This window comes from Sus scrofa, chromosome 1 (genome assembly GCF_054392235.1).
Source record: "Sus scrofa isolate SSC_HxYL_T2T_F1_AM1 chromosome 1, Sscrofa_HxYL_maternal_Yorkshire_Landrace_v2.0, whole genome shotgun sequence".
Lineage (NCBI taxonomy): Eukaryota > Metazoa > Chordata > Mammalia > Artiodactyla > Suidae > Sus > Sus scrofa.
Window position 1 is genome coordinate 100,994,151 of NC_139383.1, and position 19,135 is coordinate 101,013,285.

The following is a 19,135-nucleotide window of genomic DNA, read 5'->3' on the forward strand; positions in this document are numbered from 1 at the left end:
TTGTTGAGGTTAGCTTTGTGTCCCAATATGTGGTCGATTCTTGAGAATGTTCCATGAGCATTTGAGAAGAATGCGTATTCTGACTTTTTTGGAAGTAGTGTCCTGAAGATATCAATGAAGTCTAACGTTTCTATTGTTTCCTTTAGGATCTCTGTTGCTTTATTGGTTTTCTGTCTAGAGGATCTGTCCATTGATGTGAGGGGCGTATTAAGGTCTCCTACTATGATTGTATTCTCATCAATTTCTCCCTTTATATCTGTTAATATTTGTTGTATGTATCTGGGTGCTCCTGTATTTGTGGCATATATGTTGACGATAGTAACATCCTCTCCTTGGATGGATCCCTTAATCATTAAGTAGTGTCCTTCTTTGTCTTTCTTTTTGTCCTTTGTTTTAAAGTCTATTTTGTCTGATATGAACATTGTGACTCCTGCTAATCTGTCATGTCTAATGGCGTGAAATGTTTTTCCCCACCCTTTCACTTTCAATCTATATGTATCTTTTGTCCTAAGGTGAGTTTAATGTAGGCAGCATATTGAAGGTTTTTGCCTTTTTATCCACTCAGCCCCTCTGTGTGTGTCTATTGATTGGGGCATTCAGTCCATTGATATTTAAGGTGATAATTGATAGATGATTATTTATTGCCATTTGAACCTTGTGTTCCAGTTGATTCTATGGTTCTCCATTCTTCCTATCTTTTTTTTTTTTTTTTTGGTTGGATGGTCTCCTGTTATTATCTGCTTGAGTGTATTTTTTTTCATTTTTTGCAAATGCAATATTTGCTTTTGGCTTGTGGTTGCCCTGTTTTTTCAGTATGTTAACCCCTTGCTATAATTGTGTGTTTTAGCCTGATGGTCCTGTAAGTTCAAACACTTCATTACTATATTAAAATTAAGAAGAGAAACATACAAACAAACAAACAAATAGGGTTATTTACTTCCTAACATACCTTGCCCACATTTTATGGTTTTGATGACTCTTTTTTATTTTTTTCTTTTTAATTTTATTTTGATTGAAGCATGTTCATGATTAAATCTCTATGCTGGCTTATTTGAGTGACTGCTCTTTGATTGCGGTTTCCTCAGTCCTAGTTCTTCCTCTTCTTCTTTTTTTTTTTTTCTTTTCTTTTTTCTTCCCTTTCCTTCCTTTCTTTTTGGTTTAGAGAAGCCCTTTCAATATTTCCTTTAACCTGGGTTTTGTGTTGCTGTATTCTTTAAGTTTTTGTTTGTTGGGAAAAAATTTTATTTCCCCTTCTATTTTAAATGATATTCTTGCTGGATAGAGTATTCTAGGTTGCATATTTTTCCTTTTAGCACTTTAAATATCTCTTGCCATTCCCTCCTGGCCTGTAGTGTTTCTGTAGAGAAATCAGCTGATATTCTTATGGGGGTTCCCTTGTAGGTAACGTTCTGTTTTTCTCTTGCTGCCTTTAGGATCCTCTCTTTATCACTAACTTTTGCCATTTTTATTATGATGTGTCTTGGTGTGGTTCTGTTTGTTTTCAGGTTGTTTGGGGCCCTCTGTGCTTCTTGTATCTTGAACCCAGGATCCTTTAGATATGGGAAGTTTCCAGCGATAATTTCTTCAAATATATTTTCTACCCCCTTATCTTTTACTCCCTTATCTTTTTCTACTTCTTCTGGAATTCCTTTTATGCGTAGATTGGCCCGCTTTATATTATCCCATAGGTCTCTTATATTGCTTTCCAGTTTTTTGATTCCGATTTCTGTCTGCTGACCGGATTGGGTGATTTCCATTATTCCATCTTCCATATCACTGATTCGTTCTTCTGCATTATTCATTCTGGTTTTTACGGCCCTTAGTTCAGTTTGCATCTCTGCAAATGAATGTTCTAGTTTTTCTTGGCTCCTCCTTATATTTTCTAGCTCCTTTCTGAGGGTATCTGCATTACTGTTCATATCTTCTCTTAATTCCTTCAGTATTTTCAGTATTTCTCTTTTGAATTCCAGGTCTGTCAGACTGCCGAGATCTGTTTCATTGTTGACTGTTTTAGGTGAGTTCTCCTGTTGGTTTGACTGGGGGTGGTTTCTCAGCTTCTTTATCTTGCTTGTTGTTTTCTCTCTCCTGAGGGAGTTGTCCTCTCCGTTGTTGGGCAGTGTTTGCCTTTTCACTGCCGTGGAATATTTCCTGAGGGCTGGCGTTGTTGGTCAATCGTTTTTGAGGCAGTTTGGCTTTTCTGGAGTGTTGATGGTGCTAACAGTGTTTCGTTGAAGCAAAGGAGGACTTCCTGAGGGCAGACAGGAGTGGGAGCTCCACACCTCGATGGTAGCAGATTTCGCTTGGTCATGCAGAGCTTGCTCTGGTGTTTTTAGGCTGTGGGGTTCTTGCAGGAGATTGGCGGTGTTGTGCAGCTGTTCCTCAGGAGTGCAGCCCCCCCCTGGGGGCTGGAACAGCTATCTGGGTCACTGAGAACCTAAGAGGCTCTTCCCTAGGGCAGCCCAACTCAGAAGGACGGCCTGAGAATGTAGTCGGATCTTTTCACAGTCTGGCCGAGCTTGTTGCAGCTTTTCTGGGCAGCAGGGGCTCTTCCAGGGGGCTGGTGGTGCTGAGCAGCTATTCCGCGGGAGTGGGGCACCCCCTGGGGGCTTGTGCGGGTAGCAGGGCCACTGGAAACCCAAGAGGCTCCTCCCCAGGGCAGCCCGATTCAGAAAGACCGTCTGAGATTTTTTCCCGGCTTGGCCAAGCTTGTTGCAGCTTTTCTGGGCTGCAGGGGTTCATGCTTGGAGCTGGCAGTCCTATGCAGCTGCTCCACTAGGTCTCGGCACCCCCCTGGGGGCTTGGGCGGGTAGCAGGGTCGTTGCAGACCCAAGCGGCTCATCCCCAGGGCAGCCCAACTCAGAAATACTGTCTGAGATCTTTTCCTGACTCAGCCAGGCTTGTTGCAGCTTTTCTGGGCTGCAGGGGGTCCTGCCGGGAGCTGGCAGTCCTATGCAGCTGATCGAATAGGGCACCCCTGGGGGCTTGGACGGGTAGCAGGGCCACTGGAAACCCAAGAGGCTCCTCCCCAGGGCAGCCTTACTCAGAAAAACCGTCTGAGATCTTTTCCCGACTCGGCCAGGCTTGTTGCAGCTTTTCTGGGCTGCAGGGGTTCCTGCCTGGAGCTGGCAGTCCTATGCAGCTGATCCTCTAGAGCTTGGCACCCCCTGGGGGCTTGGGCTGGTAGCAGGGCTGCTGGAAATCCAAGAGGCTCCTCCCCAGGGCAGCCCAACTCAGAAAAACTGTCCGAGAATTAGTCAGATCTATTCACGGCCTGGCTAGGCTTGTTCTAGCTTTTCTGGGCTGCAAGCATTTTCTTGGGGGCTGGTGGTGTTTGGTGCTGCTCTGTGGAAGTGTAGCCCCTCCAAAGGGCAAGCAGGCCTGTGCAGGGAGAGCCCCTGCGGTGGTAGGCTTCAGGCAATTGTTGAGGCCAGCCCTCCTGGATGGCAGGCAGCCCCAGGTTCGGCGAGAGCATAGGGGGTGGTGGGGGTGGGGGGAGGGGATGCACTGGGAAGCACAGCTTTCAGCTAGCTAGCGGGCCTGTAAGCTTGCTGTGGCGTGGGGGGTATTCTATGGGGACCCACCCCTTCTTCTCTCCCCTCCCCAGCATGGGCGCAGACCAGGCTCTTCTCCCAGGTTCCCTCTGATGCAGCTTTCCACTTCCCCGCCCCTAGCGTATTGCTCCCTTCCTCTGCAACAGCTTTGTTTTCTAGTCTCCCAGGCAGTCTCTGCCCCATCAAATGGTTTCTAGACCTCCCAAGCAGTTTCCACTCCGCCCCGCCCCCCAGCCCATTCTCAGGGTCTAACTTCTGGAGCCAAGATCTCGGTGCCCAGCCCACATCCAGGCATCCCCAGTCCCTTTCTTGAGGACTAACCTTCGGAGGCGAGGTCTCGGTCCCAGCCCCCACCTAGGCATCCCCTGGCCCTTTCCTGGAGACTAACTTCTGGAGCCAAGGATTCGGTGCCCAGCCCCCACCCAGGCATCTCAATTTTTGGCGACTGTGACAGTAGTTCAGATGGTCAGTTCGGTTCTTGATCGGCTTTTCCGTACTCCAACTTACTGCTACACTCTTCTCTGCATCTGGGGATTCCTCCAGTTCATTTGATCTTTCCCCCATGTAGGTGACTTTCCAGGGTGTGGGATCCCTTTCTCCTCTGCAGTTCCCTTTCAGGAGCACCCGTCCCGCTCAGATTCACCTTCTCTCACTCTCCTCTTTTCTCCCGATCTGCCCAGTAATGTCACGAACTTCTTGCCATTATTGGAGTTTAGGTTCCTCTGCCAGCGATTGGTTGCTGTTCTGTGTGAGTCATTTATTCTGTAGATGTGCTTTTTTTGTTGTGTTTGTGGGAGAGGGTGAGCGTGTCCCCCTACTCCTCCACCATCTTGTCCTCTCTCCAGTTTAGTCTTTATAAGTTTCATGTTAAAAATACTCAAACAAAAAAGTGGAAATTTAGAAGGGGTAGGAGGATTTTTTTTTTCAGAAAACATAGCATACATACAGTTGCTACATATCTTATTACATTTTCACTAGAAATATAATATAGACCAAATCATGACATAATCTTCTTTGCTACCTATAGAGAGATGATAAAATATAAATCAAAAATTGGAAGCTTCCAAAAGAGACTCAAAAAATTTATCTGTTTTCCCCTCTCCAGCTTTACTGTGACATAATTGACAGATAATACAGTGTAAGTTTGAGGTCTGCATGTTGATTTGATACATTTATATAGTGCAATATGATTATAATTTAGCATTAGCTAACATCTCCATATCATATGAATACAATTTCTCTTTTTGTGGTGAGACTCTTTAAGACCTACACTCTGAGCAACTTTCAAATATGCAGTATAATATTGTTAACTACAATCAAAGACACATCTTAGTTGGTACATCCACTGGTATAGAGGAACAGATTGATTTAGATAAATAAGATATGCTGATGTTGTGAGCTACTGAATTTCTAAGTATGTTGAGTTAATATGTTTCCTAGGGTTCCTATATAAAAGTAACAGTGCTGATAAGAATAAAGCAGTATCCTAAGATCATCCATGTGGTATGGGAGCATTTGAAAAAATTCAGATGATGATGAGTTGAAATGAGACTCATTTGAACTCCCCTTTGGGATCTACTCTTATTCCCCACTCCACACAGCATACCCACTCTCCTGACGTACTCATTAATGTCCTAAGTCATTCTAAGTTATGATGACATTTACTTTATTTTTATAATTCACTTCTCCCTCTCAGAGAAGCACAGGCTTTTTCTTGTGTGTGTGTGTGTGTGTGTGTGTGTGTGTGTGTGTGTGTGTGGTCATGTAGGTAGTGTACACAAAAGTGTGACTAGCATATAGAAGACAATCTTGAAACATATGCAAATGCATTTTTGCATGCTATTCTTTTTAGAAACACTCAAAGTTTTAAACCCATAAGCTAATTTATAGTAGTCTTATTGTGCATAAGCTTTAAGAGAAAAAATTGCATAGTTTTTTCCACATCCTTTGTAGCTCATATTTTATATCTTTGTTTCTCAAGCTATAGATCAAGGGGTTTAACATGGGGATAATGAGGGTGTAAAATATAGAAGCCACTTTATCAGTGTCGAAGGAATGGCTGGACTCTGGTTGCACATACATAAATATCAGAGTCCCATAGAACATGGTGACCACTGTCAGGTGGGATCCACTGATTGAAAAAGCCTTGTGCCTACCTTCAGCAGAGTTCATCCTGAGAATGGCTTCAAGAATAAATAGGTAAGACACAAGCACTATCAGGAGGGATGAAATCAAATTAAAACCTGCTAAGATCAGAATAATTAGTTCAATTTCTTGTGTATTTGATCAGAGCAAAGATAACAAAGGGAGATTGTCACAGTAGAAATGCCTTATGACATTGTAGCCACAGAAGGATAAATTAAAAATCTTGACAGTGACTAGAAGAGACACAAATGTGCTATAGAGATAGGGGATTGCCACCAGGACCCAACGTACCCTTTGTGACACGATGACAGTATAGAGCAGAGGGTGAAAAATGGCCACATAGCGGTCATAGGACATTGCTGACAGAAAAAAAGTTCACTAATAATGAACACAAGAAAGAATGCTAGTTGCAGAGCACAAAAATAATAGGAGATTGTATTTTGAGCAACAACAAAACTTTCTAACATTTTGGGTCCCACGGTGGTTGAATAACCAAGATCAGTGAGAGACAGGTGTCTGAGAAAGAAGTACATGGGTGTTTGGAGTCTGGCGTCCACCTTGGTGAGGATGACCATGCCCAAGTTGCCCCCCACTGAGATCATGTAGATGAGCAGGAACAGCCCAAATAATGGAGCCTGCGGCTCAGGGTGGTCTGTGATTCCCATAAGGATGAATTCATTCAGCACTGTTCCACTGTGTTTTTCCATCCAGGTTTGCTGCAAAACCTATTCTGGATGGACACATCAGTATAGTCAATTGATTTTGTGTATTCTTTCCTCAGAGATGTCTTAGTATGCAAAGCTCACATAAAGAAGATTCATTTAAACCTTCCAATTTAGAATATTTGAAAATAAAACCATCAGCCTCATATTAAAATATACATAGAGATAGAAAGAGATATCAAAATAGATCTGTGGTTCTCTAAATTGGAATTATTTTACTCTCCAAAGAATAGTTTCCCACTGTCTAAAACCATTTTGGTTGTCACAATCAGGAATTGAGGTTCTATTGACTTCTAACAATTAAAGGTCAGCTCAGTATCTTACCATATCAAATATTCAAACCATAAAATTATTCAGCTAGTAGTCACAAGAATATCACATTGAGAAACCCTGAAGATATAGATATAGATGACTAGAAAAACAATTCATAAACATGGAAAACAAAGCAAAATCAAAATGAGTTAAAACAATATTAAAACTGCAGATATTAAGTTTATGGGTAATTATTTTACTATTGCTTAATTTTTTTTACAATTTATATGATACAATCACATAATGAGATTTATAAAATACCTCAATATTTGGGCATAAATCATATGCCAATTATATAATAAAAATTTCAAACAAAAACTCCATAAATTCATATCCGCTACTCAAATAATTATGCTATGAAATACTTTATGCCTTCAGGTGCTATTGGCTGAAAAGGTAGCACAACTGGCAGATATGAATAAATAGGAAACTATAATGGATCACTGTGGGAATTATTTTTGTTCATGTGGCAAAGTATACTAGGAGATAAATATATATACGTACAGTTTCTGTAGTACCTTCATTTATGATCTATACAAAGTGTTAATTTGGGCAAATAATGTAAGTCATCTAAAACTCTTATTCTCATATATAGTGCAAAACGTTGTGCGGATTTGGGGGAAAGATAAATGAAGATTCAATGATTCATTGAGGTTATCTTACCTGGAAATACTTCTCAAATATCAAGTACACATGCACTCTCTGAACTGTGACTTAACTTCGTTGTTAGTGCTATAGCGATGGAATGGGGAGGAATGGGTCAAGCAGAATGTAATACATGTGATTTATTTCGGTCACTGCTATACCTCCTATTCCACGATTAAACTGGAATGATAAATTTTTGTTTTGGGGATTGCTTATCTTGTAATTTTTAAATCTATTTTAATAGAACTTTAATAGAAGTTTTGTTTGTCTTTCTGCCATTTCTTGGGCTGCTCCTGTGGTATATGGAGGTTCCCAAACTAGGGGTTGACAGAGCCGTGGCCGCTGGCCTATGTCAGAGCCACAGCAATGCGGGATATGAGCCACATCTGCAACCTACACCACAGTTCATGGCAACGCTGGATCCTCAACCGACTGAGCAAGGCCAGGGATCGAACCTGCAACCCATGGTTCCTTGTCATATTTGTTAATCACTGAGCCACGACAGGAAATCCTAATATAAGTTTGTTGATGTAAATTGGCTTAAAATATTTTCCACTTACAGCATTTTCATTAAAATTGAAAGACACTAACTTGTATGTAACCAATCAGATACACTATGCTATGCAATAAACTAGTATAAAATCTGGGCCAATTGGGAGAAAAAGAGCTCACTGGCAGTTGTTTTACATACAAGATTTCATAAAAATTCCCATTGGATTAAGGGCTACAGTACTTTAAAAATATATTAAAAATCATGATGATACACAATACCTTAGAGACAAAATAAAATGCACCAAAGATGAGATATATGTGGATTCCAGAATTATATTTGAAATCCTACTGAACACTAAGCCCCGAAGAACTCCTTCAAACCATAGTAGAGCACATAATGCAGAAAATCATTTTTTAATGACATAAAATGTATCTAAAATATCCCAAAAGATCACAGATAAAAATGATAACAGACTAAGAGGTGGATCACATGTAAAGTAAGATAATTGTTTTTAGTCTAAAAATTTCAAGCATCAACACTCTGTTAAAAAAAGCCACTTTACTGTACAGCAGAAATTGACAGAACATTATGAATTGACTCTAATAAAAAATTTTGAAAACGGAATAAAATTTTACTTTTTCAATAAAATAGCAAGTCAAGAGGCTCCGAGTGGGCTCTAAGCAGATGCAATCATATAATTTCAGCACATTAAATTAAAAGGTAATCACATGCAATTTACACTTAAATGACTTAAAATTTTGCTTGTAAGTTTGTGACCTCTGGACATTCTAGACTTCATTGAACGCATATACCCCTTTTATATTAGAAATGTGGAAATGTGTACGAGGAGACAATAATATTAGAGAAATAGTCAATGCAATAAAGAGAAGTATAAATCTTGAGGTTTGCTTGTTTTCTTATCTTTTATTTTGTTTGTTTCTTTTGTTTGGTTTTCCTTCACTATCACAGATGGATAAAAAATAAATAAATAGCATGTGTTGAGTACTAACCTTCCTGTAAGGTAAGGAAAGATAAAATAATTTTCTCTTACCAGCTTTGGAGTTCTATGGGAAAAAACAAATTTATTTTTCATGGTTTACTATCTCTATTTAACACTCAATTGTTAGTTTTTCAAAGCTATACTCTTTGAGATCATCCCATGAGACAATGAAGAGGATGCTGAACATTGTAGCTTGTTATCATAGACCTGGTTACTTAACAGTCTCCTAACAGTTCTTTCCTTACCTCAATGTGAGGTGTAAATCTCTTTTTTCCTCATTAAGATGTCAGGTGAGAATCATCTTGATATATTTATTTAAATAATCATTAAATAATTAAATATTTAAAAAATCAATTAGTATTTTTGAGATGATAACAGAAATATCTCAGAGTCACCAAATGAATATTTGACTGGAAATCAAAATGAGAGTGAATACCTGTAGTTTCTTAATTTTTCCAATTAAAAAATTATATTTCTATCATCATGCTTTATTTCTCTTTGTTTTGGTCTTGAGATAACATTATTTCTCTGAAACAAATATTTTATAAACATGACAATGATATTTCAAAGAGGCATGTGAGCATTTAGCCTCTCAACCCAAGTGAAAGTATTAAAAAATGACAATGGGAGTTCCCGTCATGGCGCAGTGGTTAACGAATCCGACTAGGAACCAGGAGGTTGCAGGCTCAATCCCTGGCCTTGCTCAGTGGGGTAAGGATCCGGAATTGCTGTGAGCTGTGGTGTAGGTCAGATGCGCTCAGATCCTACATTGCTGTGGCTCTGGCGTAGGCCAGTGGTTATGGCTCCAATTCGACCCCCAGCCTGGGAACCTCCATATGCCCGGGAGTGGCCCAAGAAATGGCAAAAAGAAAAACAAACAAAAAAGGACAATAAAGAAAAAAGGAGAGAATTCCTATTATTGCTTGGGCTTTACAATTATAAGAAATAAAAGAGGATTGAATCAGAAATGGCCACATTTTGCTATGCTTCACCATGGAATTCAAGTGGAATGTTGCAAACATCACTGAAACATTGTGGATATTCATAGCTTGTGTTACAGAATGAAATATGCTATCATTTTTACCTGTATTGAAGCCTCTGTCCTGACTCCCTTATGTGTTTCTTAACATGGTATATTGGGAACAATTTATATTTTTTTTTCACATTTTGAGATGCTCCCTGAGGAGATGCCAAGCAATGTGTTTATTATTCATATGACATATGAGAGCATGTGCTTTTTTTCATAAAATAGTATACCTATTTTTCACTCTTAGTTAACTTTCCATTTGTACCACAGGAGACTGTTGATTAAAATCTTATTTGTTTAGGACAGGTTTATCAGGAGTCCCCTTTTTCCACAGTATCTCCTTAAGGGGGTGACACAGTAGAGAAATGTCGAAATTCTGTCCTATTACATTATTTGTAAAAATTTAAATGGAGTAAAAATTATGTACTAGCAAATACGACCTGTTATTCCTTTGACTTTAGCTACAGTTTTTGCTGTTTTCCTCCCCTTCAGAGGTGGACATTTGTTACTCATTTTTCCAATTGCGTAATATGTGGCCATCTTTCATTAGTTACAACTTCTATATTGAAACATTTTTTATTCCATTCTATCCAATTCCCACTCCAATTATTCTTTGCTTCCTAGCAACCTATTCTACTGATCTACGAATTCAGTATGTCTTACAATTTATTCAGATCTTCTTTGATTTCTTAATCAGTACACTTTTCAACATATATATCCTAACATTTTCTGAATTTCTTACTAAGTATTTATTTCATTATAATTTGTGATAAAAAATGTATATATATATGCATATTATATATACTTTTTTTTTGGTTTCTGCATGTTAATTCATATATACACACACACATATACACACAGACACAAATATACAGATTGATACTTGTTTGTTGTTTTTTATCCTGTGATCTTGTGGAACTCACATTTGTGGGGAGATACCTAAGGTTTTCTATTAGCAACATGCCCTTTACAGTTTAGAGACAGTCTAATTTCTTCTCCAAACTATATGCCTTGAATGCCTTTTTGTTTGTTTGTTTAAATTTCTGTGATTTTCCTGTTCAATCTCCTTTAAGATTTGAATTTTAGAAATTTTTGCATTTAATTTCATTTTATTTATTCTTTTAAGTCTGCCCTCTGTGCATATAAATTTTGAGTCATTCGTATTGTGTGTACCAATAATGTATTACTCCTTGTCTCTGGGTGGTCTTCACGTACCTGGATACCTCTTAATTTATCTATACTTTCTCAAGTGGAGGAATGTTTGAGTGTGTCTGATGTCTGGCTACTCTAAGGTTTGAGTGTTTCTAGTGTCTGGCTCCTATGGACATTTACACACATGGATAGGCAATGAAATGTGTTGTCATTTCTTTGGGGTAAGTACAGGGCAGTGTTTAATATTTAAGACAATGAATCACAAACCAAATGGTTTTAAACTCTTTATAGTATTTTATTTTTTATAAACAATGTATGAAATTTTTATTTCCTCCACATACTCACAAGCAGCTAGATATTCTAGTTAATTTACAGTGTTATCACATTGAAATTGAAATTGAAATTATTTAATGACTAATGTCTCAGAAAACTTGTCTGTTATGTTGGGGTTTCTAATAATTGCATTTGTGTATTCTATGGAAATAAAATACTTTCTGATACAAATTTTGTATTTACTTAAAAATGAAATAGGGACTAATTTTCTAAATGAATGAAAAATATTATCAAAACCCATAACTCTAATTTTTTTTTCTTTTTGCTTTATAAGCTGAGGAATAATCAAAGATACTCCAAGATTTATTTTAGAATTGGGATATTAGATTAAGTTTATTGACAGTTTGTGTTTTCAAATCAATGTGCTATTAACATTCCACTGTTTCCATGACCATTATGCATAATCTCAGAAATATATTTCTATATTTATATATACATAGCTCATATGTAGGTATTTAATTGTTTCAATAGTTAAGAAATAAGCTATCAGAGGTTGCTGGTGGCTCAGTGGGCTAAGAATCCCATGTTGTCACTGCAGTGGCTCAGGTCGATGCTGTGGTATGGCTTCAGTCCCTGCCTCATGAACTTCTGCATGCCACAAATGTTGCCAAAATATTTTTTAATAAAAAAAATAAAAAATAAACTATAAAATACCAGTAATATTTATACCCAAATATAGTCTTATAAATTATTTTATTCAAAGTTAATGGCTTTATAGATTATTTTATTCCATGATGGTGGACTCAGAAAATATTCCAGTATCTCTATGATGTAAATAAGTCTACTGAGTGTTAAGAAGTAACAAAATTTTTTTAAAAATTAGAGAATTTGAGGAAGGTTGTATAGGAAGTATGTCCAAAAGAGATGACAAATTTATAAAATACTACACATTCCTAGGAGTATAACATCATCCGAATCATAGAATCACCTCATTTTTGCTTCCTCCAAGTAGGATCATCAAATAGATACAGTCAAACATTATCTTAACTGAAACACAGTATATACTCATTTGAACCAATTTCATGGAAAGAGAGGCAACAACCCAATTTTTCATAGAGTGGGCATCATATGCAAGGAGACAAAAACAATTAGAATATGACTTTTAAACAAAAATTTTTCTTTTCTTCTCACAGAGATAAGAAGTAGTGACAATGCATTCAATAAAAATAAGCAGGTTAGAATCAAGATCAAGGTGGAAGGGAGAAAAAAAAAGTAAACCACAAGAAAATTAATTCAATTGAAATACTCATTGTTACAGACAAGTAGACCAATTTAGAAAAAAATAGATACTCTGTTTGTCTGGTCTACTCAAGTGCCAAGTTTGTTGAGTTAAAAGAATCTCTAAAGCTCATATGCAAGATTGCAAACATCCCCCCTCATGGAAAGGAAACATTTGAGCAAATTCATACAACTGATTACTTTAATTAGCATCATACGCTAAGTCTCCCAGAAACCACAATCAAGTGTGTTTTAACACACCCCATAGAAATATATGAAGCCAAAATAGAAAGAATGTGCTTACAGAAACACACACAAATACATAAACTCTAGAGACACACACACACACATACACACAAATACAGTCTCCAGAAAGTTTATTCTAGTAGATGAGAATAGCGCAAGTCATTTTAATTCCCTTTCTATACTGTTTGTCACTACCACAGCATACCCAAAATGTTTTCCTGTGTAATAGTTTGCAGACCCCTAAATCACTCTACTGCACTAGAAAATAATGAATTAGTGTATTTATAATTCATCTCTTACCCACTCCAGGAACACAAAGATACTTATTGTGCATTAACTAATGTATTTAGAGCCCTAAGAAGTGTGACAGGTGCATAGAAATCTATCTCTAAGTATATGTTGGATACATTAACCCTTCCTTCTCCCTCTGAGAGAACACATGATAATGTGATTCAAAGGAAGCACATAGTAAAAGGTACTTAAGAAAAGATATGGTGAATTTTTGTCCATATCTTATGAAGAGCATATTTTATATCTTTGTTCCTCAAGCTGTAGATCAAAGGATTTAACATGGGGGTAATGAGGGTGTAAAATATAGAAGCCACTTTATCAGTGTCAAAGGAATGATGGGACTTGGGCTGCAAATACATGAACAGTAAAGTCCCATAGAACACTGTGATTGCTGACAGGTGGGATCCACAAGTGGACAAAGCCTTGTGCCTACCCCCAGCAGAGTTCATCCTGAAAATGGTCACAAGGATGAGGAAGTAGGACACAAGGACCATCGGAAATGACAAAATCAAGTTAAAAACTGAGAAAACCAGAATAATCATTTCAATGTCATATGTATTAGAGCAGAGCAGAGACAACAAGGAAAGACAGTCACAGTAGAAATGACTGACAACATTGTAGCCACAGAATGATGAATTAAATATCTTTACAGTGATGGAAAGAGACACAACTATGCTATAGAAATAGGGGAATGCCAACAGCATGTGACAAACCCTTTGGGACATCATGATGGTGTAGAGCAGAGGGTGACAAATGGCCACATAGCGGTCATAGGACATTGCTGACAAAATATATAACTCACTAACAATAAACATAATGTAGAAAGCTCCCTGGATGGCACAAAAATAATAGGAGATTGTATTTTGAGCAACAACAAAACTTTCTAACATTTTGGGTCCCACGGTGGTTGAATAACCAAGATCAGTGAGAGACAGATGTCTGAGAAAGAAGTACATGGGTGTTTGGAGCCTGGCGTCCACCTTGGTGAGGATGACCATGCCCAAGTTGCCCCCCACTGAGATCATGTAGATGAGCAGGAACAGCCCAAATAATGGAGCCTGCGGCTCAGGGTGGTCTGTGATTCCCATAAGGATAAATTCACTCATCACTGTTTGATTGTGTTTTTCCATGCAGGTTTATCAAAAAACCTATTCTGGATAAAGACACCAGCAGCGTCAATAGCTGTCATGTAATGTCATTTGGTAGTGTCTTAGTACTCAAAACCAGAACAAATATGATACATCCAAATTTCCAATTCAGAGTATTTTAAAATAAATCCACCTGCAACATAAACATAATAACAATAATCAATAGATAGATAATAGATAGAGAATTAGTGATGCAAGAGAGAGAGAGAGAGAGAGAGAGAGAGAGAGAAAGAGGATGAAAGAGAGAAAGAATTGAACCTGGTTTCAAGGAATATACCTGTGTCAGGAATCTTTTGTTGAGTTAAGAAAGCAAATTAAAAAATACAATATTTATTGCATTAAACTGTGTGTGTGTGTGTGTGTGCATTTATAGGAAATACACATTTATCTCACATAAAATGTTGCTTATAAAATTATAAGCTTCTGATATTTTTCCACATGTGCTTATCTTTCTAGGTTAGAAATACTAAAAAACTCTTATGAAAAATATTTTAAATCAAAGGTATAAGAAGCAATATGTCTTGTGTACAGGCAGTGATGAAAGGCTAAAACATTTCTATTAAGTACTGATTTCATTATAAAATGAGAGACATTAGAGCTTTCTCTCCCCAACTTAAGACAACAGGGGCCAGCATAAAATTAATTTTTCACAGTTTACTATCTGTGTTGATTACCTGATTTTTATGTTTTAAGGATATACATTTCAGGAAAATTGTATGTGTTTACTTCAGATTCCACTGGAAACTGAACATGCTCTACTCTGTACCATCACATAAAACTGAGTACTTAAAAAGTATCCTGACGACCAAAAATTGTTTATCAATCAGTTAAGGTGGAAAGATTTTCCATTAATCAAAATTTCTGAGGAAAAAAGAAAGCACCTTTATAGTTTGTTTTAAATCTGCATTATTGAATATTTTTGAGATGGAACTAAGGAGGCTAGAGAGCTCTTCCTAAGAGCCAAGAGTAAATAACAGACTGAAAATTTGCAAGGATATAAGATTAGAAACCAAACACCTGCAGCTTCATAATTCTGCCATAATTGTAATTTTTTGTTCCTGACTCTTCTGCTAGCCTTTCTTGTCCCATAGCTGGAACTTTCTTATACGTAAGATTAAGTATTTTGGGAGGGCCCATCAAGGCTCAGTGGAAATGAATCTGACTAGCATACATGAGGATGCATGTTCCATCCGTGGCCTTGCTCAGTGGGTTAAGGATCCAGTGTTGCAATGAACTGTGGTATAGGCTTCAGATGCAGCTCAGATCCCGTGTTGCTGTGCCTGTGGCATAGGCCAGCAATTACACCTCTGATTTGACCTCTGGCCTGGGAACCACCCATGCTTCAGGTGCTTCCCTAGAAAAGACAAAAAAAAAAAAAAAAAGGCTAAGCATTTATGCAAAATACAAATATTACATTAACAATATGGCATTGACATTTCAAAGATGCTCATTGTGTCTGTGAAAATACTTGAACAAAATTGGTCTCAACAAAAAGGGGAGAAGTTCTCTTCTGCTCATGCATTATCAAAGGCAGGATGTAGGCAGAAATGATCAGAAATCCTCATATTCTGTGGTGCTTTGTCATAGAATAAACATGCTAATTGCTAATACTAAAAAGTATCTGGGTATTGGCAAAATATAGCACCACATGGAATTGTCTGTTTACCTGTCATGAAATCTCTGTCTAGTCTCCTCATGTGCTTCATAACACATAGAGTGTGAACCATTTATGGATCTCTTCTACCCTCAGAGATGCTCCCTGAAGAGATGCCAAGCAATTTCCTAATTGTCCATGAAGAATTTGAAAGCTTCACTGAATGCAAAGGGGGGGGGCTGTGTTTATTAGTAGTCCAGAACAATTTGTACAGTGTTGCCCACTGAATTGGACATATATGAGTTTTGTGTATTACATTTCTACTTTTTTTTTTTACTTTAAATCACACCAAAAATAAATGTTTTTTTTTTTTACTTTAATTTCTACTTTTTACTCGATTAACTTTCTTTTTCCCCTGACTTGATGCTTCTTTTGTGAGTTTATGTGGCTAGACTATGCTGCCAATTGTTTGCTCAAACATCAGTCAAGATGTAGCTGTGAGGATATCCTTTTTTAGATCCCATTATCCTTTACATCAGGAGAGATTTGGTAGAGCTGATTTCCCTCCAGAATGTGGGTGGGCCTCTTTCAATCAAGAGTAAAGACTAGTGAACCCCAATGCAAAAAAAAAAAAAAAAAATTGTGCTTCCAGATTGCCTCAAAGAAATTCTGCCTGAGTTTTCCACCACTGTAATTCAGACATCATCATCAAGTTTTGCTGTTTTCCAGCCTGCTCCACAGATTTCTGCCTTGCAGCTCCCACAATCACATTACCTAATTTCTTAATATCTCTCTCTCTATACCCCTATATATATTTTTTTCTCTGTTGTACACTAATTCAACCATTTAGATGTCTGGATTAATATAGTTTATCCACATAACAGGCCTATCAGTACTCCTCTAGCTCTGCAATGGTTCCTCATGTGTCTGACACAATGGAGATTCGTTCAATCACTGTCCTATTGGTTTGCCTAAAATACTTAAATGAACTAAAATAATATTGTGTATATGTAATATGTTGCTTCTTCCATTCATTTATTAACTCTAAGGCAAGGAATTAGTGACACCTATTTCTCATTCTTAGTTCATACTGAATAGTCGCCTTCTGTCTGTTGAGGGCTTTTCTTTCATTTTATTTGCCTTCATTGCATTTCACTTTGTCTTGTTTTCCCATCGTATCCAATACCCTTTCCAATTCCTCTCGTTGCCCTGGCAAATATTCTCAAGTACCCTGTAGAATCCATTGACTCTCCAACAATGTATTATATTGTGGGTATCAGTTTTACTAGGCATATATGTTATTGAGCTGTAAATGTGCATTGTTGAATGTTATTGAGCTGTAAATGTGCATTGTTGAGTGTCATTTAGCAGTTTTTGGTGGTATATCCATGTTGTGACATTTTACTTTTGCTTCTGTCTTCATTGTACTCAAAAATACATTAAAAACATGGATCTTTTCTTTATTTATAGATACTTTGTTTTTCTCCTACATCAGCTATCACTAACACTACCACAACATATAGTCCAATTAAAGGTTGAGCTTACAGCCTTTATATGCTGTGAACAAATTCTCCATGATACACACATCATGTATATCCCCCGTGTATGTTCCTGTGTGGATATTGATGAAAATACATCTATGCTCAGAACTATACATATTCCCTTGATTACCTGTTCACACAGCCAAGAATGGTCTTGATAAAAACACATAAAATATGTCAATTCATTTTTTAAAATATTTCAGAGGTTTCCTGGATCTTCACCTCTATGACAGGTGCCTAAACTATGTTCTTTCTTGTTAGTTATTACTATAAGACGTGTGTATCTATTATTGAATTTTCCTTTTGTTTATGGTTTGATTCTTGGCATGTTTAATAATGAAGTAAAACACTGCATTGAGGCATCACTGAAATAAATATAGTGTGTGTATGTTATGTATTAAATTTAATGACTTTTCAATATGTATACTTATGTGAAACAGTGAAAACAATATACGTAATAAACATATATTCACCTCTAAAGTTCCTGAGTGTCAATATAGTACTTCCATTCCACGTTTTCTTTTTTTTTTTTTGTTGTTGTTGTTGTTGTTGTTGTTGTTGCTATTTCTTGGGCCGCTCCCGTGGTATATGGAGGTTCCCAGGCTAGGGGTCAAATCGGAGCTGTAGCCACCGGCCTACGCCAGAGCCACAGCAATGCGGGATCCGAGCCGTGTCTGCAACCTACACCACAGCTCACGGCAACACCGGATCGCTAACCCACTGAGCAAGGGCAGGGACCGAACCCACAACCTCATGGTTCCTAGTCAGATTTGTTAACCACTGCTCCACGACGGGAACTCCCATTCCACGTTTTCTTACACTGGACTGGCTCAGGCAAACTTATACTTGAGAGTTTTTGCTTTGTTTTGTTTTGTTTCAACATTTTATGTTGAGGTAATTATAGAATTACAAGGAGTTTCAAAAAATAAGTCCAGGGAGTTCCCGTTGTGGCTCAGGGGTTATGAACTTGACTAGCATCCATGAAGATGCTGGTCTAATCCTTGGCCTCGCTTAGTCAGTTAAGGATCTGGCATTGCCATGAACTGTACTGTAGTTTGCAGATGTGACCCAAATCTGGTGTTTTTGTGGCTGTGGTGTAGGCCAGCAGCTATAGCTCCAATTTGACCCCTAACCTGGGGACTTCCATGTGCTTCAGGCGCAGCCCTAAAGAGCAAAAAAATAAATAAAAAAAGCCCAGAGAGCTCTTGTACCTTACTTCCTTTTTCTAGTGGTAACAAAGGTAGAAATTTGCATTAATGCAGCAGGATATCACAGCAGTGAAATTAACATAGATAACAATCCCCTGACTTGATTCAGATTTCACTAGGTTTGCAGGCCCTCATCTGTGCATTATTGTTTTTATATATTGCCAGATTTGATTTGTTAGAATTTTGTTTAAAATTCTGGAATATATATTGCCTGGTATTGCTGTTTTGTTTTTTTTTCTTATTATTTATTTATTGCTTTTTAGGGCCACACTCAAGGCAAACAGAATTTCCTAGGCTAGGGGTTGAATTGGAGCTGCAACTGCCAGCCTCACAGTAATGTGGGATCCAAGCCACGTCCAAGATCTATACCACAGCTCAGAGCAATGTTGGGTCATTAAAGCACTGCCCAAGTCCAGGGATTGAACACATACCCTCAGGGATACTGGTCAAGTTTGTGACCCATTGAGCTATAACAAGACTATATTTTATAATACTTTCTTCTTCATTTA

General features: G+C 37.8%; 1 protein-coding gene and 1 pseudogene across 1 annotated transcript; both read right to left on the reverse strand.

The window, feature by feature from the left end:
* Positions 1-5,462: 5,462 nt before the first annotated feature.
* Positions 5,463-6,403, reverse strand: LOC100152938 (olfactory receptor 8K3-like; annotated as a pseudogene).
* A 6,920-nt stretch (positions 6,404-13,323) lies between these two features.
* LOC146406233 (olfactory receptor 8K3-like) lies at positions 13,324-14,265 on the reverse strand. Its single transcript, XM_085002955.1, has one exon. It carries the CDS (start codon positions 14,263-14,265, stop codon positions 13,324-13,326), a length of 942 nt encoding a protein of 313 aa, XP_084859081.1.
* Between the last annotated feature and the right edge of the window lie 4,870 nt (positions 14,266-19,135).